The 20,781-nt window shown below is 44.1% G+C and overlaps 1 protein-coding gene across 1 annotated transcript in view; it reads left to right on the forward strand.

The window, feature by feature from the left end:
* Nucleotides 1–20,528, forward strand: part of LOC146868751 (uncharacterized) — a 74,548-nt gene extending 54,020 nt beyond the window's left edge. Inside the window, exons 2-3 of the mRNA XM_085616178.1 lie at nt 12,443–12,503; nt 18,999–20,528. Coding sequence (XP_085472304.1) covers nt 19,055–20,356 — 1,302 coding nt within the window. The 5' untranslated portion in view covers nt 12,443–12,503; nt 18,999–19,054 and the 3' untranslated portion in view covers nt 20,357–20,528. The remainder of the gene's footprint in view (nt 1–12,442; nt 12,504–18,998) is intronic.
* Nucleotides 20,529–20,781: the final 253 nt, after the last annotated feature.

Genomic DNA, 20,781 nt, shown 5'->3' on the forward strand with positions numbered 1-20,781 from the left:
ATGTTTTTTTGTTTTCTTTATGATACCTACTCAACTTTCTCTTAAGTTCTATAAAAATATGGGAAAAATTATTTCTGCATTTATTTGGAATAAGAAATATCCTCGTTTAAGTTATAAAAAATAAAAATTGCCTAAGAACAATGGTTTTCTTGGTTTACAAGATTTTTTAAAATTATCAAAAATCTTTAATTTGAAAACAAAGTATGTTATGGTTTCAGACTATAGACCTTATTAATTCACCTTCATAGTTCTGTATTGAACAACATTTGAAATCATCATTTCTTTTACCTGCATTGCTCACCATGACTAACTCTACTGTTTTGCTCAAAAGATCAGTAATATTGAAGTCTTCAAAATTATTATTATAAGATTTTGTCTCAATTTTCCATTCTCCTATGTCACTTACACTAAATGCCTCATTATGGTATAACCCTATGTTTAAACTAACTTGCACTCAAAAAATTTGGTATTCTTGAATTAAAGCTTGTATTTTCTATTTAAAAGTAACAATGTATGTTTAACCTTTAATGAATTGCAACAAAGATTTAAGTGAAAGTCATCAGATAGTTATAAATATTAACTTTTATGTAATTCAATCCTTGACTCATTTCCAAATAATTTTCCTTTGAATGAATCCTCTAATTTGACATTGTATATTCAAACTATTGCTTTATCATCTCACGCTGTGTTGCTCTTTTATAAAAAATGTAATAGTTATGTGGGAGACAAAATCAACTTTCTATCCTCCTTTTGGAATAAGGAGTTAGATTTATAATTTTCTCAAGATTTATGGAAGAAAATTTGGATTAATAGTATCTCTGGATGGCTGCCGGTTTCTCTATATCAAACTAATTCCTTTATACTGTTCAATTGCCTGTGGACTCCTTTAAGGGTATTCAAGGCAAAATGTTTGGATTCATCAAATTGTTGGAATTGCTCACTGCATATTAGCTCGTTAAGACACGTGCTTTATGAATGTCCTATTGTTGATAAATTTGGAAATAGGTTTGGAATATTGTGACTAAAGCACTGAATATCACAGATACTTCTTCATGCACTATGTCAATTTGTAAGTCAATCTTACGTTCGACAAAATTGTCTGATATTTTGTAATTTCTGCAGCTATATAAATGAATCTTATTACTAATGATTGCCGCTATGTTGGGGTCCGTTGAACTGGCGGGGGGTTCTGGCTGAGGAAGGCGGAGAGCTGGTTGTTGGTGGTCTTGTTCCAGCTTCTGCGAGGGGCCTGTTGTGGGCGGTGGTGGGTCATTGTTCGTCTGAAGCTGAAGTGTACGCAGCTGTGGTCAGTCCATTGGAGATTGGTGGAGCGGTTGAAGGCGACGTACTTGCTGGATGAGAAGATTGGGTCCAGCGTGTGGCCTGCGTAGTGGGTGGGGGTGGTAACCAGTTGCTTGAGTCCGAGGTTGGCAAGGTTGTCCAGCAGGGCGGCGGTGTTGCGATCCTTGCTGTTTTCCAGGTGGAAGTTGAGGTCTCCCAGGAGGATGTAGTCGGTGGAGTTGATGGCGTGCGGGCTGACGAAGTCTGTGATGTCTTCGCTGAATTGTGTGCATGGTCCCGGTGGTCTGTAGATGAGCGTGCCTCTGAGCGTGGTCTTGGGGTCGATGTGTATCTGGAAGTGGAGGTGTTCGGCGGAGGTGAGGATGTCATCGGAGTTGGTCGTGATGCGGATGGTGTTCTTGTGGATGATGGCGATGCCTCCTCCCGTCTGGTTGACGCGGTCCCTCCTGGTGATCTTGTAGTCATCTGGGATGGCGATGGCGCCGTCGGGCGCTGAGGAGGCGTTCATCCAGGTTTCCGTCAGGAAGGCGATGTCTGGTGATGTTGAGTCGAGGAGGTTCCAGAGTTCGACGGCATGCCTGTGGACGGAGCGGGTGTTGAGCAAGATGCACTTCAGATGATTGTTGCTGGGCCTGCTCGGTTTGGCTGGGGTGGGGCAGGTACGGAGGCAGGTGAAGCGGCAGGCTTTGCAGGTGAAGGGTCCGTGAGTGCATCTCGGGGTGGCTCGGTAGCAGGCGGTGTTTCGTTCGGCGTTGAGTGCGTGGAGGGTTGAGGTGGCGTAGGTGAGTCGGGTGCGCTGGCGACGGCGACGACCAGGGGGTCTGGCGCTGGGCGCGGTCCAGGCGCGGACGGACGCAGACGGGCTTACCTTTGGCGCACCTTCGGCGCAGATACGGCGCTCCCGCTGCGCGCGTCCGCTGCGCGGTCGCTCTGAGGGCGTCATAAGTAAGGAGCCGGGAGGGAGGGTGAGCTGGGTGGCGGGAGCGGGGCAGCGAATGGGCAGGAGGGGGGTGGGGCCGCAGGGAGGCAGCAGCGGGAAAAAGGAAAAAATTGGCGGGAAGGGATCGGCGGGAGAAGCAGGAGAGGGCGGCTCAGCAGAGGCTGGGTCATCCACAAGAACGGCAAATCCGGTGGTGCCCGGGGAGGGCAGGGGTCAGGAGGCAGTGGAGCGTGGGGGCGACCTCGCCTGGGAGGGCTCAGCGGTCGCTACCTGCCCTCAGCGCGGTCCCCTTAAGTAAGGAGCCGGGAGGGAGGGTCAGCTGGGTGGCGGGAGCGGGGCAGCGAATGGGCAGGAGGGGGGCGGGGCCGCAGGGAGGCAGCGGCGGGAAAAAGGAAAAAATCGGCGGGAAGGGATCGGCGGGAGAAGCAGGAGGGGGCGGCTCAGCAGAGGCTGGGTCATCCACAAGAACGGCAAATCCGGTGGTGCCCGGGGAGGGCAGGGGTCAGGAGGCAGTGGAGCGTGGGGGTGACCTCGCCTGGGAGGGCTCAGCGGTCGCTACCTGCCCTCAGCGCGGTCCCCTTAAGTAAGGAGCCGGGAGGGAGGGTCAGCTGGGTGACGGGAGCGGGGCAGCGAATGGGCAGGAGGGGGGCGGGGCCGCAGGGAGGCAGCGGCGGGTAAAAGGAAAAAATCGGCGGGAAGGGTTCGGTGGGAGAAGCAGGAGGGGGCGGCTCAGCAGAGGCTGGGTCATCCACAAGAACGGCAAATCCGGTGGTGCCCGGGGAGGGCAGGGGTCAGGAGGCAGTGGAGCGTGGGGGCGACCTCGTCTGGGAGGGCTCAGCGGTCGCTACCTGCCCTCAGCGCGGTCCCCTTAAGTAAGGAGCCGGGAGGGAGGGTCAGCTGGGTGGCGGGAGCGGGGCAGCGAATGGGCAGGAGGGAGGCGGGGCCGCAGGGAGGCAGCGGCGGGTAAAAGGAAAAAATCGGCGGGAAGGGATCGGCGGGAGAAGCAGGAGGGGGCGGCTCAGCAGAGGCTGGGTCGCCCACAAGAACGGCAAATCCGGTGGTGCCCGGGCAGGGCAGGGGTCAGGAGGCAGGAGGCAGCAAGAGGCAGTGGAGTGTGGGGGCGACCTCACCTGGGAGGGCTCAGCGGTCGCTCAATGACGTGTCTCCATTACGAACCTTAACCTCTTCCAGACTCATTGATAGCACCTCCCCTGTGTCCCAGTGGAAACCTGTGTTTTCTAGGCTGAGTTTGGAATCGCATTAATAAATTCTTATATATATGCAGGGCCACTGCAGTTATGTGGTACGAGAGGGTCAAATTACGCAGAAGGGTTGACTAAATTATGCAGCTACAAAAGGCAAAATTTGTGGCATAACACAGCGCATTTTGGTAACACTCTCTAGGCATTGGTTGCACCTCATTAGTACCAGCTTAACGTACACATATAGCAATACGCAACAGAAAGGTGTGCAGGTTAGCTTTTGAACCGTTTGAGCTAGAAACAAAATTTCGTTTTTGTTAAAATCCATAGATTATGCAGCAGATGATGGATTAAGTGACAAATGCTGCAAATCTATAATTATGCGAAAATCGCCATGGCTGCACAATTACTTAATTGCAGAGGCTCTGCATATATGCCATTTTCATCCTATTGGTGGTTGAGTCTCAAAAATGTGGCAGCTGCTATCACCTCCTCCCATCAAACTAACAAGCACTGGAAAAGGCAACACGTTTCGCCTATGCGAGTTCTATTGGTGTTTTCAATGTTTCTTTAAGATGTTGCACAGAAGCGTCTGCTGCTTTGTAACATGACTCAAAGTAAGTAAAAAAAGCTGTATGACGTGGCCAGCGTTAACCACCTCGTTGTGCTTTTCTTTGTTTATTTTAAGCCATGTTGCAAAGCAGACCGTTCTGCTCTACAACATCATTAAAAAACACATTAACAAAGCTAACTAGCTCTGAGCAACAAGCGTTTACATGGTCTCTTCTATCCTTTGTATTATTCAAGTCTCCAAATCATCACTGCTTGTACTCTCTTTACATTCCTCATATACATTGTGAAGAAAGAAGACAACAGCATACTCCTATTAATGTAATCTTGCAGAAAGAAACAGGAATAAATGTATAGAATAGATTTCCCTGAGAGCAGGTGACTGATCTTAGTAAGCAAAAATAAGTACTTGATTAACAACTTACCTCGGGAAAAAGAGCAGCGTGCTGCTGGTGTAAAGCACTTTAATGCCTTCTCAGAAGGAATACATGCTATATAATTCCAGCACAATACAACTGTAACCAAAGTGAAGTTCAAAAGACATCTGGGTTTTTTAACATTTGTGTTAAAGTTACAAGTGATCCAAAGGTGGCACTTGTGGCTCTCTTTTGAGATGACATGCACACCGCAGTCAGAAGTATTAAACAAAAAAAGAGTGGTGGTATCTATATTTGAATGCCAATCTTTTCAATGGCAATATGTAGCAGACATTCATCACAGTAGGGGTATGTTAAATCTAATGTTGGCTGGGGTCTCCAAAGTATTAACAAGGAAGTGCGCTCCTTGCTTGCTCAGTTTGAATAGAAAGCCTAAGAGTTAACATACACTGCATTGTTCGAAAGAAGGCCATCAGAAGTGATACCACTGCATACTTATGAGTACAGCTTTAAGTAAATAAAAAAAAGAGCTCAATGACTAAGTCAGTGCTAGCCGTGTCATAGCGCTTGGGGTTTTGTTTTACTTTAAAGGGGGGTAAACAAGAGGGACTGTAGAGACATGCACTTAAAGGACCCTGCACTGTAAGGACATAGGCCACCGGAAGCAGTAATTGGTCCAGGCTCCACGGCGAGACAACAACTCAACTCGAAGCCCAGGAGAAGACAGAGGTGAGGAGAAGTTGCTGACCAATTGTATGCAACAAAACCAGAATGACTTAGGAGCCATGTCGGGGCGAGTCAATGATAAGTAAAGTGATGTGGAAGCCACGTGGGTGCCAGCCAATGGTAAGTAAAGGTAATCAATGGGCGGGCCTATTTTTAAGTTGTTTTTTTTTAATACAAGAAACTTTGCAAGCACAGCGCAAGTGCTGTGCAGATGAAACATAAAAACGGAGGTTAGTGTAAATCAGGTGTCTCCAATGAGTAGCTCACCAGCTACCTGTGAGTAGCTCTTCTCTGTTCATCCCAGCCTATTAATATGGAAGGTTTTGCTCGGTTGAATTGTTATATGTATACTAATATTTAAAACCATGTTCTCAAGATGAAAATGAGTCTATTTTCAGAATTCATAAACTGATGTTTGGTGAAAAATAGTTGTGTTTTCAAAATGTTTTTAAAGCTATTATTGAGTTGGTGAGATTTATTGCCTTAATGCCAGGGGGATTGCAGCTATGGCCTTTTCCCATGTACAGTCATTCCAAATTCTCAAACAATTTTTTTTTACATTAGTGTTGGAAACCCTGCCTCATGCACTGATGTGATCACTGCTGACAATTTTGGATTGGGTGGTCACAATTACGTCACTAATAGTAGCTAGGGTTGATTTCCATAGAACATAAGTAGCTCTTATTACAGAAAAGGTTGGAGACATCTGGTGTAAAGTGTGCCTTTAAATAGCTGGTAAAGATGCTCTTTAAAAAATCCAATATATGTTTAATTTTATGTCATAAATTGTTACTTCGAAAATGCGACAGGCGCTCATTTTCAGCATACTATTACTTTAAAAAGATCCACCATTGCAACAGACTAATACACAATGGGATGTATGACGTTACAACGCACACTTTTACAACGCATGCACTTACAACGCATTTTTTACAACGCATAATCCATTACAACGCACTACACTTACAACGCATGACACTACAACGCATTTTAAAAAACTACCATTACAACGCATACCATTACAACGCATAATATTTAATTGCATTTAAGGTAAGTATTAGATAGTATAGGGGTAAAAATTACTTTTCTAACTCCAGGGGGTGCAACAGTAGGGTAAGTGTTGGATAGTATAGGGGTAAAAATTACTATTCTAACTCCAGGGGGTGCAACAGTAGGGTAAGTGTTGGATAGTATAGGGGTAAAAATTACTATTCTAACTCCAGGGGGTGCAACAGTAGGGTAAGTGTTGGATAGTATAGGGGTAAAAATTACTATTCTAACTCCAGGGGGTGCAACAGTAGGGTAAGTGTTGGATAGTATAGGGGTAAAAATTGCTATTCTAACTCCAGGGGGTGCAACAGTAGGGTAAGTGTTGGATAGTATAGGGGTACAAATTACTATTCTAACTCCAGGGGGTGCAACAGTAGGATAAGTGTTGGATAGTATAGGGGTAAAAATTACTATTCTAACTCCAGGGGGTGCAACAGTAGGGTAAGTGTTGGATAGTATAGGGGTAAAAATTACTATTCTAACTCCAGGGGGTGCAACAGTAGGGTAAGTGTTGGATAGTATAGGGGTAAAAATTACTATTCTAACTCCAGGGGGTGCAACAGTAGGGTAAGTGTTGGATATTATAGGGGTAAAAATTACTATTCTAACTCCAGGGGGTGCAACAGTAGGGTAAGTGTTGGATAGTATAGGGGTAAAAATTACTATTCTAACTCCAGGGGGTGCAACAGTAGGGTAAGTGTTGGATAGTGTAGTGTAATATTATGCGTTGTAATGGTAGGCGTTGTAATGGTATGCGTTGTAAAGGTATTTTTTAAAAATGCGTTGTAGTGTCATGCGTTGTAAGTGTAGTGCGTTGTAATGGATTATGCGTTGTAAAAAATGCGTTGTAAGTGTAGTGCATTGTAACAGTTGCGTTGTAAAGGTTGTTCCCCACACAATGCGGCCTATGTTGCTTGAGTTTGAAATCTCTTAAATAACGGAAGACAAGAGGCGATGGCAAAACATTAACAGTTTGTTTAATTAAACATTATAGGTGGGAGAACAGTTACAGGCAAAGGTCTGAGGACTGTCTCAATTTACAATTGGTATGTGTTCTTGGTTTATACAAAACATGATGGGTTGTAAAAATTTCCGGTGTACCATATATGGTGAAGAATGTTGGTTCTTGCCTTTCGAATCATAAATTAGTTGTCTAAAGGGTACTACAGAGGGGTCTTGACCTCGTGTGGACACAATCTAGCCTGTGGATAACATGTACAGGTGTTGGGCTTGGGGAGCACGTGATCACTGGGTTTGTTAGATCCTGATTGGGTATGTGTTCCTAACTCATGTGGCATCTGACTTTTTATGGTTTTTAGGAGCTCGCATACCCCCTATGGCCATGTGTGCTTTACTGGTGCAATCTCCCTTGACCCATTGTAATGTTGATGCACCTATCTGTGGGATTTATCAAGAGTTACATTCCTGAGCATTTGCCTTCCAGCTACACACCCTCCCAACTATTAATCAGCAATCCCAGGCCTTGGTCTCAGGGCCTGCTTGACTACATATTTGTGAGTCAAGGTTGGCATTCATAATATGTAATTCTGTTAATAAGGACGAGATTTCATGTTCATCCATTAATGTATTGATTTCCATATTAACATTACCCCCTCTCGTTGATTCTTCAACTACACTACCTAACTCATGAATTTTGACAGTTACTTTTTTGGGGCCCGTTGTTTCCTATGACCACTTTTGACAATAACTACCTTCTTATTTACCTGCATTCTTCCCAGTTTTACAACTGCGTTTTTACAACAGGTGATCCCCAATTGCATAACCCCACCTACCAATAGAAACATAGTGATAACTGGTGACAGTGATTTACATAAATAGGATATCCATTGTTGGGGCCAGAAGAACCAATTCAAAAACCACTCCTGCTCAGGGGCACCTTCCTCTTTTCACATGTTTCTTTGCAGATTGTTAAGTGCTTGAATGGCAAGTGTCAGTGTCCCAATATCCATGCTATTCCCTGGTATGAAAATGGAGCAAGCGGCTCCAATCTTGGCACTGACCCCTCCCTCCATTGCAGTCACAAAGTCCAGCACATATTGGTGCAGCATTACCATGAGGCAGATTTCTCCCAATATTTCTTTGATGGAAGTGAAGTTCATCATTTTGAGCATCTCTCACCAGCTTATTTGTAGCCAGTAGGCATTAGCTTTTATTTGCAGAGTGAAGAAGGGTATCAACTCCCCACCAGCCCCCAGATGTGCTTCCCTAAACAGTCTAAATCCTTCTGGAATGTATTTGAATTGTGCCCAGCCCAAAAAATCTGCAGCTCTCCTTTAACGAGCTTGGTGCAGCAAGGTTGCCTTTTTTCTTATCAGGTGCTAGTACAAATCTGATTTCTCTTCTCCAGGAAAGATCAGGGTCAGGTTGTGCAGGGTGACCAGGGAATACAGTCCCCTCCATCCGAGAGCAAGCTGAGTGTAGGCGTGCTCAACGTTTTGCCAGTAGTAATCCATCAGCGTGGAGTTGCCCCATTACATACCCAGAATATATAGTTAGTATTCGTGCCCATCTGTAGTGTTTATTTTTCTATGAAACATAAGGAATACAGTGTTAGTTTCCAAGCAATCAGGAGTTGTCCTTTCCATTCTAACTAAGTGTATCCAGTATCCACCCCACCTCGGTTTCCCAGGTTTCCTGACATTGAGTGGTCATATGTACATTCAGTCTTCCTCATGTGACCCATTTCCATTTTACACCCCTAGCTGGATTGCCGTTCATAGGAATTCGATGTTGAGAGACCATTTGTTGTTTAAGAAGACCAACCTGGTCACACTAAGAGCCACTCACGGTCCACAGATGGATGGCGGAGCAGACATGTTTGTGCACTGAGTTGGTGGTTTTGCCACCTCCAAAAATATTTTCTCCGGAAAATCTCAGGGCCATGCGGTATCTTCCCCTGTGTGACCCTTCCTACGCATCCTGTCCCGTTCGGTTTGGATATCAGTGGGTTCAGTTAGGATGAATGGAGCTTTTGCGTTGGTGTCATATTATGTTATGTTTACAACTTCCCTGTGTGGTTTTATCTTGTTGAGTTCGATCTAGGTCCTTATTCTACATAGGTGGAGGTGCATACGGCATTTTGCTTTCTCAGGGGCTACTTCTTGGGACAAGTAAATCCTGTCTTTGCCTACCACATGCACGAATAATGAACAGATATAACATGACCTAGCTGATACTTGGGAGCGGACTGTGGTCATGTGCTGGTACCATATGTTATGCAAAAGGGTGCTGTGTGGTGCATGTGGGATGCTGATGTTCTCTTTGGTGTAATTGTAGGTAACATAGGAGAGACCCCTACGCAGGTGCTGTTGTTCCCTTTTAGTGAACCTCGTTTGACACAGTAGCTCGTCAATAGTAATTAAGTGTGGCAGTGTTCGTAGTAGGTAGATCGGATATAACCACATAAATATACATAACGTTTGTTGAAACACCGCAGTTCTAGGCATGGGTCCCGTGTGAGTTGTCTGCACTCCTCCAGTGGCTCTGTTTCTTCTGACTAGTTCCTGAAAGTTCAAATTTTTAGGTTATGGAGACTATGTTGTGGAAGGGTTAAACCACACATTGGCTAGGCAAACCCACAAACTTTTTCCCTCTACCTTGATGGCCATGGGTGTTGAAAAGACCAACTGGTAGGGCCCCACAAACGTAGCCTTCTTCCAATTTCTCACAAAGTTCTGAACACTCTTGTCCAGGCTTAGATATGGCAACTTGGCATTGTTGCACGTAGATGCTCTCTGGCTGACTGGTTTGGACAAGAACCTAGCAGATTTGGGTAATTTGGAAAGGTATATATGCAGCTCATCTCCCAGGGCTTTGGAGCTATACTCCGTACTTAACCTGGTCCTTGGTGTTGGGATGGGCATCTCCATCAGTCTACCAGTCGTGTACTGGTGTGGTGTGAGATTGCAATCACTGCTAGCTATGTTTCTCAGTGGAAACAAGGCTAGGGGTTGATAGTGTAGTCATTTCTTCTTGAGGGTGGAACACGTTTTACTTATTTTAATTACCCATTGAGCCTTTCTACAATGCTGTTACTTTGGGGATGGTAAGCCAATACTACTTTTTGTATGATTCCTCTCAGGGTACAGATGTTGTCGAACATGGTGCTGACAAAGTATTTCCCATTATCTGATCTAATAACATCTATCAGCCCCCACCTGGGTATTACCTCTCTCACCAGGAAGGTTGCTGCTGCTTTGGCATCACAGTGCATGCAAGGGCCTTCTTTGCTCCATCTAGAGTGTGGACAAATAACCACAATCAGAAACCTGTAGTTGGCACATCAATTGATCATGTGAATGAAGTTGATGTGCAGTACCTTTTTAGGGTCCCATTGCTCTAGGGAAGGCTGAAGCTATGACCTTGAGTGTGGGTTTAGGTGAGTACAATTGATAAATTGTGCATCATTTAAGTATATTGCTACTGCTTCTGCAACGTTGGGGATAAATTGATTTGAGGTAACACCAACATATTTTCTGTTGTAGTGTGTGCTGGAAGGCGCAATTTCGGCAATGCTATTTTTACTTATCTCTGAGGCATGACTGGTTTTCCCATGGGTGTGTGCCAATATATTAGGCTGTGTGCTGTCATTGTGCAGCCCTGGATTCTCATAACTCTTTCTCATGTGAGAACTCTGTTTCTTGCAAATCTCTCAGATATAATTATGCTGTCTCTGTGTATGGTCTATCCTGAGTGGGTGTCGTCTCTGCAAGATGCTGTACAGGGAGTATGCGTGTCTCCTCAACAATTCCATGAGCTTCCTTCTTTGCCATACGGATGGCTAGTGCATTTCCCTGTGATATAATGATATAAAGTCCTTAGCTCCAGTATGCACGGCACACTTTACTGCGGCTATGCATTTAGGTATGGTCAATGCATTAATTAGTAGTTCAACGAGGTCCTTATGCAAGAGTGTTGTACCGTTTGATTTCAGGAAGCCTCACCTTTTCCACCTTTCTTTGCACTGTACCGGTGACATAGTCTGAGTCAAAGTAAATTGTTGCTGTCTTCGTCATGCTTTGGGTGAGTGCTCCAATCAACACTATTAACTCTGCCGCCTGCGCTGATAGATGTGGTAGGAGGATTAGCTGCTCAGTGACATGTGGCATTTCTGAAGGTGTGTGGCTACGCTCTGTCACTACCGATGCCCCCATATGTCTTACTCCTATTTCCTGATCTATCACAGAGGACCCGTCAATGAATGGTGCCTCACTGTCTGGGATGGGATCCTCCTCTGCTTGGCTGATCCCATCAGGTGTGTATGTTGCACAGTCATGAATCTCCTCTCCTTCCTGTACTTCATGGGCTATGAAGGTGGCTGGGTTCCCCAGATGGCACTGCACTATTTTTAGTAATGGTCTAGAGAGCATCAGTTCAATCACAACCCAAACCCCGTTGCATAGTCAGCATGCTTTTACCCTTTTGTATGACCCAAATACTGAATGTTCTGCATGCAGTGTTAGTGGTGCCCCCATTACAATGGAAGTATTTTTATTGATGGAAAAAGCTGCTGCTGACAGAGCTTGCTCGCATGGGAAGTGACCCTACAAAATCACCTCTAGGTGCAAGGGGTTTGTGCCCCATGAATATTTCTGCGTTAGAACTGCTGACATCACTCACCCATCACTTACTTAATAAGAAGAATTCCTTATTATACTCAGGTGTCCCTATGTCACGTTATGCCTCTCGATTACTTGCACAGGAGCAGAACGACGCCAGATCCCAATGCCATACTCCGACTTCCCCGTCAACAATAATTTACTTGCACGACAAGTAAACTCAAGAGGGGCAAAGGGGAATTGGGACAGAGAAGAGACTGCCAAGCCGTCATGAGGTCTTCTTCTATCTTCGAACTTGTTCTGGATTTTTCTTATCATTAGTGCGCTGCTCTTGGTGAATTACTGCAACAACATATTACACTTACTCTCGTACTTTAGTGTTTCTCCATTCTCATTTTACAGTAACTTTAATGACCTACTTATCATTCGCATGGCTGTTGCCTCTCTTCTGTTCTTTCTTTTGATTTCTTTGCTTATGCCTTTTTCCTCTAAGTCATAATCTGCACTCTCTCTCTCTCTTTCTCTTCCTTCTGTACTCTGTACTTAGTGGAATCTATAACAACATAGATAACTTAACCCTGCAATCTTATTAAACATTCATTATGTATTTACTATAATTCCCTAATACATACTTTACTCTTTTCTTGTAGTGTTTTAGATTAATTTGCTCTAATTGTCTTTTGTTACTTCCTTCAGGCTGAAGACTCCCAGAGATGTGTAATCAGCTACTACGGATTATCAACCCTTCTTTAACAAGGTAAGTGAATTTAGCTCTCCTATTGTCAAATCACTGTTGTGAAAATGTTTATATTTCACGGACCTCGAAAATGCTCATAACGTGTATAAGAAGACTTACAAGGCAAACTCAAGCAAACGGGAATGCGTGTGAGGTCTTCGCTAACGCTGTCACTGTGTTACGATACAACTAAATATACACATTACCGTACCTCATAGCACAGACGCGTCAATCCTTTTACTCCCAACTGCACTGCACACAAGCAAAACGAGACGCTAGCCTTACGCACATGTATAACGAGACGCTGACTACTTTGCGCATGCTAAACAACGCTTCGTTTTTCACACATGCTCAGACACCCGTTACTTCGCAGGGTCTACAAGAACAGTTCTCTAAAAGGAGACACTGCGCAGCTGCAATTCGAGACAGGAACTAATGCGCAGTCTCACTTTGAATCAACATGAAACAGCCTTACTTGAATATAGTTGATGTACAACACATCAGGTAAACACTATTTATAAGGCGCGGCAAAACTAAACGTCAAGTACAATTCGCAATGCTCTACCCTGACTAACTAATGCGCCAAAACACGAACAAGGTCCTACTCCTCTGGAATCAGGCTGCTAATCAAGTGGAAGTTAGCAAGATCCCTTTTCAGTATTTAATTAAAGATAGTTGAGGAATCACAGTACCCTTGTGGCAATCTCTGGAATAGCAGCTGAACCCCTCGTAATATAAATGCGGTCAGGTACTGACTGTCAGGGTGGAGCAGGATACTAAAGAATGTGTTTTTTATATCTATTACAGAAAAGTAATTTGCATCCGCCGGTATATTCGTTAAGATGATGGAGGGGTCCAGTACTTTGGGGAATTCTGGCACCACGATGTCAGTGAGGGGGTGGAGGTCTTGTACCAAGCGCCACATTCCCCTTTACTCTTTTTTACGGGGAAAAAACATTTATTACAGGGGGATACTCCCACGTAGAGGACCCCTTGATCAATTAGAGCCTGGAGAGTGGGTATTGGCACACTCAGAGTAGGAAGGCCCTTCTTTCAACGTTATTTTCACACTTTCATCAGTATTGATGAGGCTCACTTCATGCGGCTCTTTTGCCCATAGTTGTGGTGGTAGGGTTGACAAGTCTTGCTCCTGGAAGGTTGTCAGCAATGCTATTGGTTATGGGGCCTTATTTCGTAGTTCTACCCTAAGCTCTATTGGGTCCTTGAAAATAAATGATAAAGTTCCTGGGCTTTTGTCGTGCAGCTGGTCATCTGTTACCTCTTATACACTGAGGCCAGGTGTTATAAAGATGATACACACCAACATCACAACTGCTTGGTCGGTGGCCAGCAGTCGAGGGCCAGCAAGACACCATAATCAGGCCGTCTTTCCACTGACTCTAAGCAGAGTAACACTTCCTCTTGGGGTTCCCAGTCATGGTGTCCCTCCTGGCAGAATGCGAATTGGTTGGGCAGTTGCAACTCCTGTCCCAACAATTCCTGCGTGTTTGCTACAATCGTTAAGACTGCCTTAATGAAGGCAGTCTAATGGGCAGGTGATGTTCTCATTTGTTGACCTGTGCTGTGGGGGCACTTTAATGACATGATTCTTAGGGGTGAAACTAACCCTGGGCGGAGCTGGCGTTGTGGGACTATGCGGAGGTCTACGGAGTTGGGACCCAACTCTGTGGAACTCTTTTCTGCTCCGCTACGCCACCCGCCTCCATCCCCCTATTAAAAATTAATTAGACATTACCTAAAACCAAAAAAACACTTACCTGAACTGCGGCGTCCCTGGGCAGCCCTGCTCCTCTACCTCGCCTAATTCTGTCTCTCGAAACTTGGGGGATCATTGCAAAAACTGCACATGCATGCAAGGCCGCGCATGTGCATTTCTTGTGAGAAATGAGCATGAGCGCACATGCGCGCATGCACAGTATTTGCCAAGGTGAAACCTCATGGATCGAGCATGTCATAGTTCCGTTGTCAGGGAAGTAAATGGTCATGTTTAGCTTGCCCATCAAATCTCAACCTAATAGGTTAGTTGGGGGGCAAAAGATGATATAATAGCTGCCCCTCGATGCGACTACCTCCTATATCCCGTTCTAGGGTCTTTGTGAATGGTATTCTCATCACTGTACCTGAAAACCCTGAGTATCCATAGTGCCTCTTGATAAAGTACTATCTTCTCCCTTAGGGATGACTTTGTTGCCCCTGTGTCTATCAGGAAGCTATAAGGTGTGTTGTTTATGAGTACTGTTACTGTAGGTTCATCTTCATATTAGCACGTGACTCATAGTACATGAAATGTTGTGTGTGTGCTCCCTATGTACTGAATGCTGGGTTGACCATTGTTGTTTCTGTTCCTCATTTTCTCCTGGGACCTGAGGAGGAACTACAACCATTTCTTGCCACTGGGAGTTCTGTGATGTCTGGCCATTTCTCTCTGTCCACCGCATAATACTTCCTCAGGTCCCTCTCTGTCTTTCTAAAACACTGTGGTGGTACCCCCATCGTTATGTGCTACTGTAGCTACAGGTGCTCTTCCCAGGACCACCCATTCCCAGATGCCTTTCATTGATTCCACAGTGGTACCCTAGTTCTGCTCCGGCTTGTTTCTGTCCTTTTCCCTCTCTTTCTCTATTGTTATCTCTCTATTGTTGCTTTTTCTAATGATAATTGAGCATATGAGTTTTGTATTTCCCGCCAGGGTTTGGTATCTCTACCAGCTATGCTGTCCATCTGCTCTATATCTCAGTGGATAACCCTTTCTTCAAAATATTATAGAAAAATGTGACCTGTGGACCTCTGTTGGGCCACAACTGTCCGGTTTCCTGTCCCCATCTTTCCCTCATTCTATTTAGGAAATTGTTTAGGGGGTCTTTCGGCTTCATGATCTCTGCCATTAGCCCTCCTACATCTGGGTGGTCAGGAAATATTTCTCTCAGGGTGTTCCATATTGGATGCCTGTGCATATTAACCGTTTTGATGCGCATGACGGAGCGGTTCCGTCATGCGCATCGGTTGCCCTGTGCGTATGACGGAACCGCTCCGTCACGGCCCTGCCCGCTCAATAGAACCTTCAGCACGGCGCGGTAATCCCGCCGCGCTGAAGGGGTTAAATGTGGTCCCGTCATGCTGGATTTTTGTCAGCATTATTGCTGGAATGCGAGCTTAGATGAACACCGTGTTTGTCTGTTCCCCAAATAGGCTGCTTAGCAGGCTCTTAATGTCACCTATCTCTAGGTTAATACCTGATGTGTTTTTCTCAAAGCATGTAGTCCATTTCCCTTCCCTATCCAGTAATGAGAGTACCTTTGTTCTCATCCCCTCTTTGTCCATCTGGGCCAATGGCATGTATTTAATCCCCACCACACCCTTCTGCAGTAACGGCTACATTCTTATTCTAGGTGACTCTATGGGTTTCTCCTCAACATAGCGCTCCCATCTTGTGAGGCATTGCTGCAGGTAGAGGAAGTCGCAACTGGGTTTTCCTCCTTCATGCCTGATGCAATACTCCCCTACTGCCATGTCCTCTGGCTCAAACAATCCTTCACTCAGCCAAGACTTGTCATATTGAACCCTCTACTCAGTCAAATCTGCTAAAAGGTTGCAAAACAGGCACGCAAATGTCTTGCCTCCTTTTTTGGCTATTATCTTCCTCGGAGTTGGTTTATCCCTGTCATGCAGCCATGCGGAGCAGCATGTATCCTCATCAAGGATTCGTTATGTGTTCCTAACACATGTTATAATGCTCCACCGCGCTCCTCCTTTACTCATGTAAGTGACCTTGATCTACTCCTGGCATCTTGCTTCATAGATGTAACCCGTTCACGCATTATTACCACAACCATTCTGTAATAATTCCCGGGTTTTCATAAGAACCTTTACTTTAAAAATATACCATCACTGATACGCCATAACTTCCCTCATAGATGTAATCTGTTCACGCATAAATACCACATTCATTCCGTAATTATTGGCGCACCATATTCCCCGGATTTCATAAGACCCCTCGCTTTAAATTCACCATCACTGCTACAACATAAGGTGCACAATTGGAACCCGTTCATGTGTTGGGTTCACATTCCGCTTCAGTGGAATAAATCCCCTTCCTTTAAAGGCTTTTGATGCATAAGTTTCCGCTTCTAGTATAGCATCACTGCTCCAAATGTAAGGTTAGGCACATTTTTTATCTCTTTGGTATTCATGGGTGTAGACTGCAGGCACACTCCTTTGCCTTTATAATAACATAGGTGAGAGTTACAGTACTATTATCCACGAGCGGTCTAGTCATTGTACTGATTGCCTCCTTTGCCCTCACAGTTATTAGATCGCATTGGTGGCTTCTCATTTATTACTTCCACCGGCTGGTGAAGACAGATTTTCATGTGCTTAAACAGGTATGTAGGCATCTGACTGGGCCTCCTTTAACTATATACGGTTACTGACATGCACTGTGGCACAGGACCTTGTACCACAATTAATGCTCCACATTATTTCCACGACCACAATCCACGGATGTGAGTCGGAGGTGTCGGCTGACACCTCCCCGAATATCGCTGCAAGTTGGATGCCCATGTATTAGGACCCCAAGTTATTGGTAAGCATGATGTTGCTAGTGCACCTCTTGCTTTTGTCACACCAAGTACACACTCATCTGTCCTAAATATTTATTATTCAACAGGCTGTCCCCCCTGTCCTAATGAAGACCTGCTCTGATGCCTAATAAACTGCACTATTGTTAATGGTCGAAAGGTTGATGTTATTGTCTCAATTAGTCCACGCAAATTCCCTGACTTGAACAAAAACTCATAACTACTGTTGGGATTTATGCATTGATTTCTGGACTTGAAAGCTAAATACCTTTTTGTGTTATATATATGTTACTTATGTCACCTTTGTACAGCACTTTGTCACATATCCTTACCAGTCACTAAGTGTACACCATAGTCATTTGTTTCTTTGCCGTATGTGTTTTATGTCACAGACAGCCATTTCATTGATTTGCATATATACAAATATAAAGTAAAGAAATTCATTTTTTACATAAGCAAGTTGTTCTTCTTGCTGTGTCACTTGGATATATGACTGAGACATAGATTCCTTAAATGGATCCAATACCTTGTGCAAATCAGTTGATCTACCCAACAGAACCACTGTTTTCTCTAGTGCACTTACCTGGGTTCTGAGGGTTACTGGGTTACCCCATTATCATTAATGCATGTGGCATGTGGCTTCTTATGGTGTTTTAGGAGTGTGCGTACCCCCACTCCGGCAATGTGTGCTTTGTTGGGGCAATCTCCCTTCACCCTTTGTAATGCGCCTATCTGTGGGACTAATCAAGAGTTTCCTGTCCAAGTGTTTCCCTGCCAGCTACGCACCCTCCCAACTGTGATCTATCAATCAGCAATCCCAGGCCTAGGTCTTAGGGCCTGCTTGACTACATATTTGCGAGTCGAGTTTGATGTGGAGTTCACAACAGGCGATTCTGTTAATAAGGACGAGATTTCATTTTCTTCGATGAATGCATCGATTTCCATGTTAACACCCATTCACAAGCGTATATTTAAACTTGTAGATTACTCATGTGTAAACTTACTACCACACCTCTTAGTAATGTTACACTCTTTTGGTATTAACCATTTCCAAGTGTAAATTCATTACTAGGTGCAGACTTCCATGTCTCCACATCCTCAAAACAGAGGGTGGAGCCTACAAAGAAAAGGATTTATGAGTGTAATGTGATTATTTAGTACTTTTTATAAAATGTGTTATTTTAAGTCCCTGTCTCCATTATTTTCTATGGGAATGTTTTTCAGGACTTCTGAGCAGCCATGTGAAGTGCTGGACTTACTTCCAAATTGGGCTGTAGTACATTATGACTGTATTGCATGGATACTCCCAAACATTTTCTCAGGGGCTCAAACATACAGCCTGGTATCAATGCTGTGGCATTCCCAATGAGACAGAGTATGGTAAGGGGTTATGGGGATGGGAAAAAACACACATTTTCCAAAGATTTCTAGAAAATTATTTCCTTCAAATCTTTTTTGCACATTTTACATTCTGTTACCTCTAGATTTCAAGAAGGAAAATAGATACAGAATTTTTTGTTCATTTTAACTGCCTGCCTCCCCTACCCACACTGCTTGACCCTGCTCCACAGTTCTCATAGTCACAGTTTACTTACCATTGTTTATACACCCCTAAGGCAATTAAGATAAAAAGAAAATGGTTTGAAATGGGAGCACCCAAAGCTCACTCGGAGTATATGTTAACATGTTAGCTACAATAGGTTTGCTGATGACAAAAAATAAAGCTGCGGGCAAGACCTAAAAATGGCAGTGTGCATTTGATATCTGTGCTGAAGGGACAAAATTGCTTTGCCAGACAAATATATGTTTGACTTGTATTAAACTTGTGTTTATCATGATTACTGATGTTTACTAAATGATTGGCTTTACAAATACACTCAGGTTTAAAACTCTTTTTTCACCTGCCTCTTTTTTATAGGCTTTGCACTTTGGGATGCTAGGCTTTCAACCTCATACACATCTAACTCCTAAGACATGGCTCCTCTAAAAACAAAGCAGCTGATATCACTTCTTTGCTTTCTGTCAGTGGCCACTTGTATGGCATTGGTCTACAATATCAATCGATATCACCATCTGTTGGAGATGTTAAAAACACAACAACTGAAAACATGCTCCCAGAAGGCTACCATAGCCAGCAGCACCATCACAGCATTGAATGGCACTAGAGCCTTTGTCATTGCAGCCTACTATGACAACAGAAGCACAAACCTTGTTCGCATCATTGGGATTGTCCACCATGAAGAAACAAAGGACCTGTATTGCTGGTTTCACTGTCGATCCAAAAACAGCAATGTATTGATAATCAGGGCACGCATTGACATGCATTCAGATAGATTTGGATTCCCTTACGGTACAGCAGATATCCTCTGCCCTGAGCCAATTGACTGTGATCCGAAATATGTGTCGATTCACTGGTCACGAAAAGGGGACTGCGAACACATACCTATGTTTGAAATAAGAAATCGCCACCCAGAGGCGTTGTCTGCAAATTTTACTGTTTGTATTTCTACAATGTTTGGTAATTATAGCAATGTTCTACAGTTTGTGCAGTCAGTCGAGATGTATAAGTTGCTGGGGGTGCAGAAAGTGGTGATTTACAAGAGTGATTGCAGCACCTGGATGGAAAGAGTCTTGCACCACTACCTGTCGGACGGCACCGTTGAGATCGTGCCCTGGCCGATTGCATCACACCTCAAAGTTTCTAAGAGATGGCATTATGATATTGTTCCAGCAGACCTGGGTTACTATGGGCAGCTGACAGCCCTCAACGACTGTATCTACAGGAATATGTACCGCAGCAGGTACTTACTGCTCCATGACATTGATGAAATGATCATACCGTTAGAGTCCAAGAATCTGAAGAGCATGATGGCTCAGCTTGAGGATAGAGGGGACAACATTGCCGCCTTCTACTTTGAAAACTTTGTCTTCCGCTTTGACGTGTTTGATTATACTTTCAACATTTCAGCCTGGGGTGGAGTACCAGGAACAAATGTACTCCAGCACATCTACAGAGAGCCGCGTAGAGAGGACAGGAAATCCAAGGGGAGAAAGATGATCATCAACCCAAGAAAAGTCATTCAGACGTCAGTCCACAAAGTCTTGCATGTGAGTGGGGACATCATCAGTGTTCCTCACAATATTGCAGTTCTTTACCATTGTAGAAAACAATATCAACCAAACCTGAAAATAGATTCTCTAATTAAAGACACAACAATATGGAAATACAGCGCAACACTGATTCCTAGAGTTACAAATGTCCTTAAGAACCTTTAGGAATTAGCTGAAGGACAGGCTTGCTAAAGAAATTAAAGTGTATTTATATGGAGACACTCTATAGAAAAATTACATCAAACTGAATTATGTGGGTTCAGTAATGAAAGGACTGGTTGTTAAACTGCTTTCATTGGGTCAGTAACAGCTGAGTATACTACTGGAATATTGAGTATTAAATATCTAAGTGACAAAATATTGTGGCACAAATGTTGGAAACTAGAATTTAATGAAGGTACGTATATATGTGCAGATAATTACAGATTTCATGTACTTAACCCTTTCACTGGTAGGCCTTTCCCCCGTGCTAAGCCTTTTTTTGGCAATTTGGGGTAGTGTGCGCTTAAGCCCCTGTATCTATTTGTCCTCATATGGTATTACCGTCAACTTTGGGCCCTTTTTTTCCAACATCCTGAGGACTCTAAAGG

Source organism: Triturus cristatus, chromosome 1_2, assembly GCF_964204655.1.
Source record: "Triturus cristatus chromosome 1_2, aTriCri1.1, whole genome shotgun sequence".
NCBI classification, from domain to species: Eukaryota; Metazoa; Chordata; class Amphibia; order Caudata; family Salamandridae; genus Triturus; species Triturus cristatus.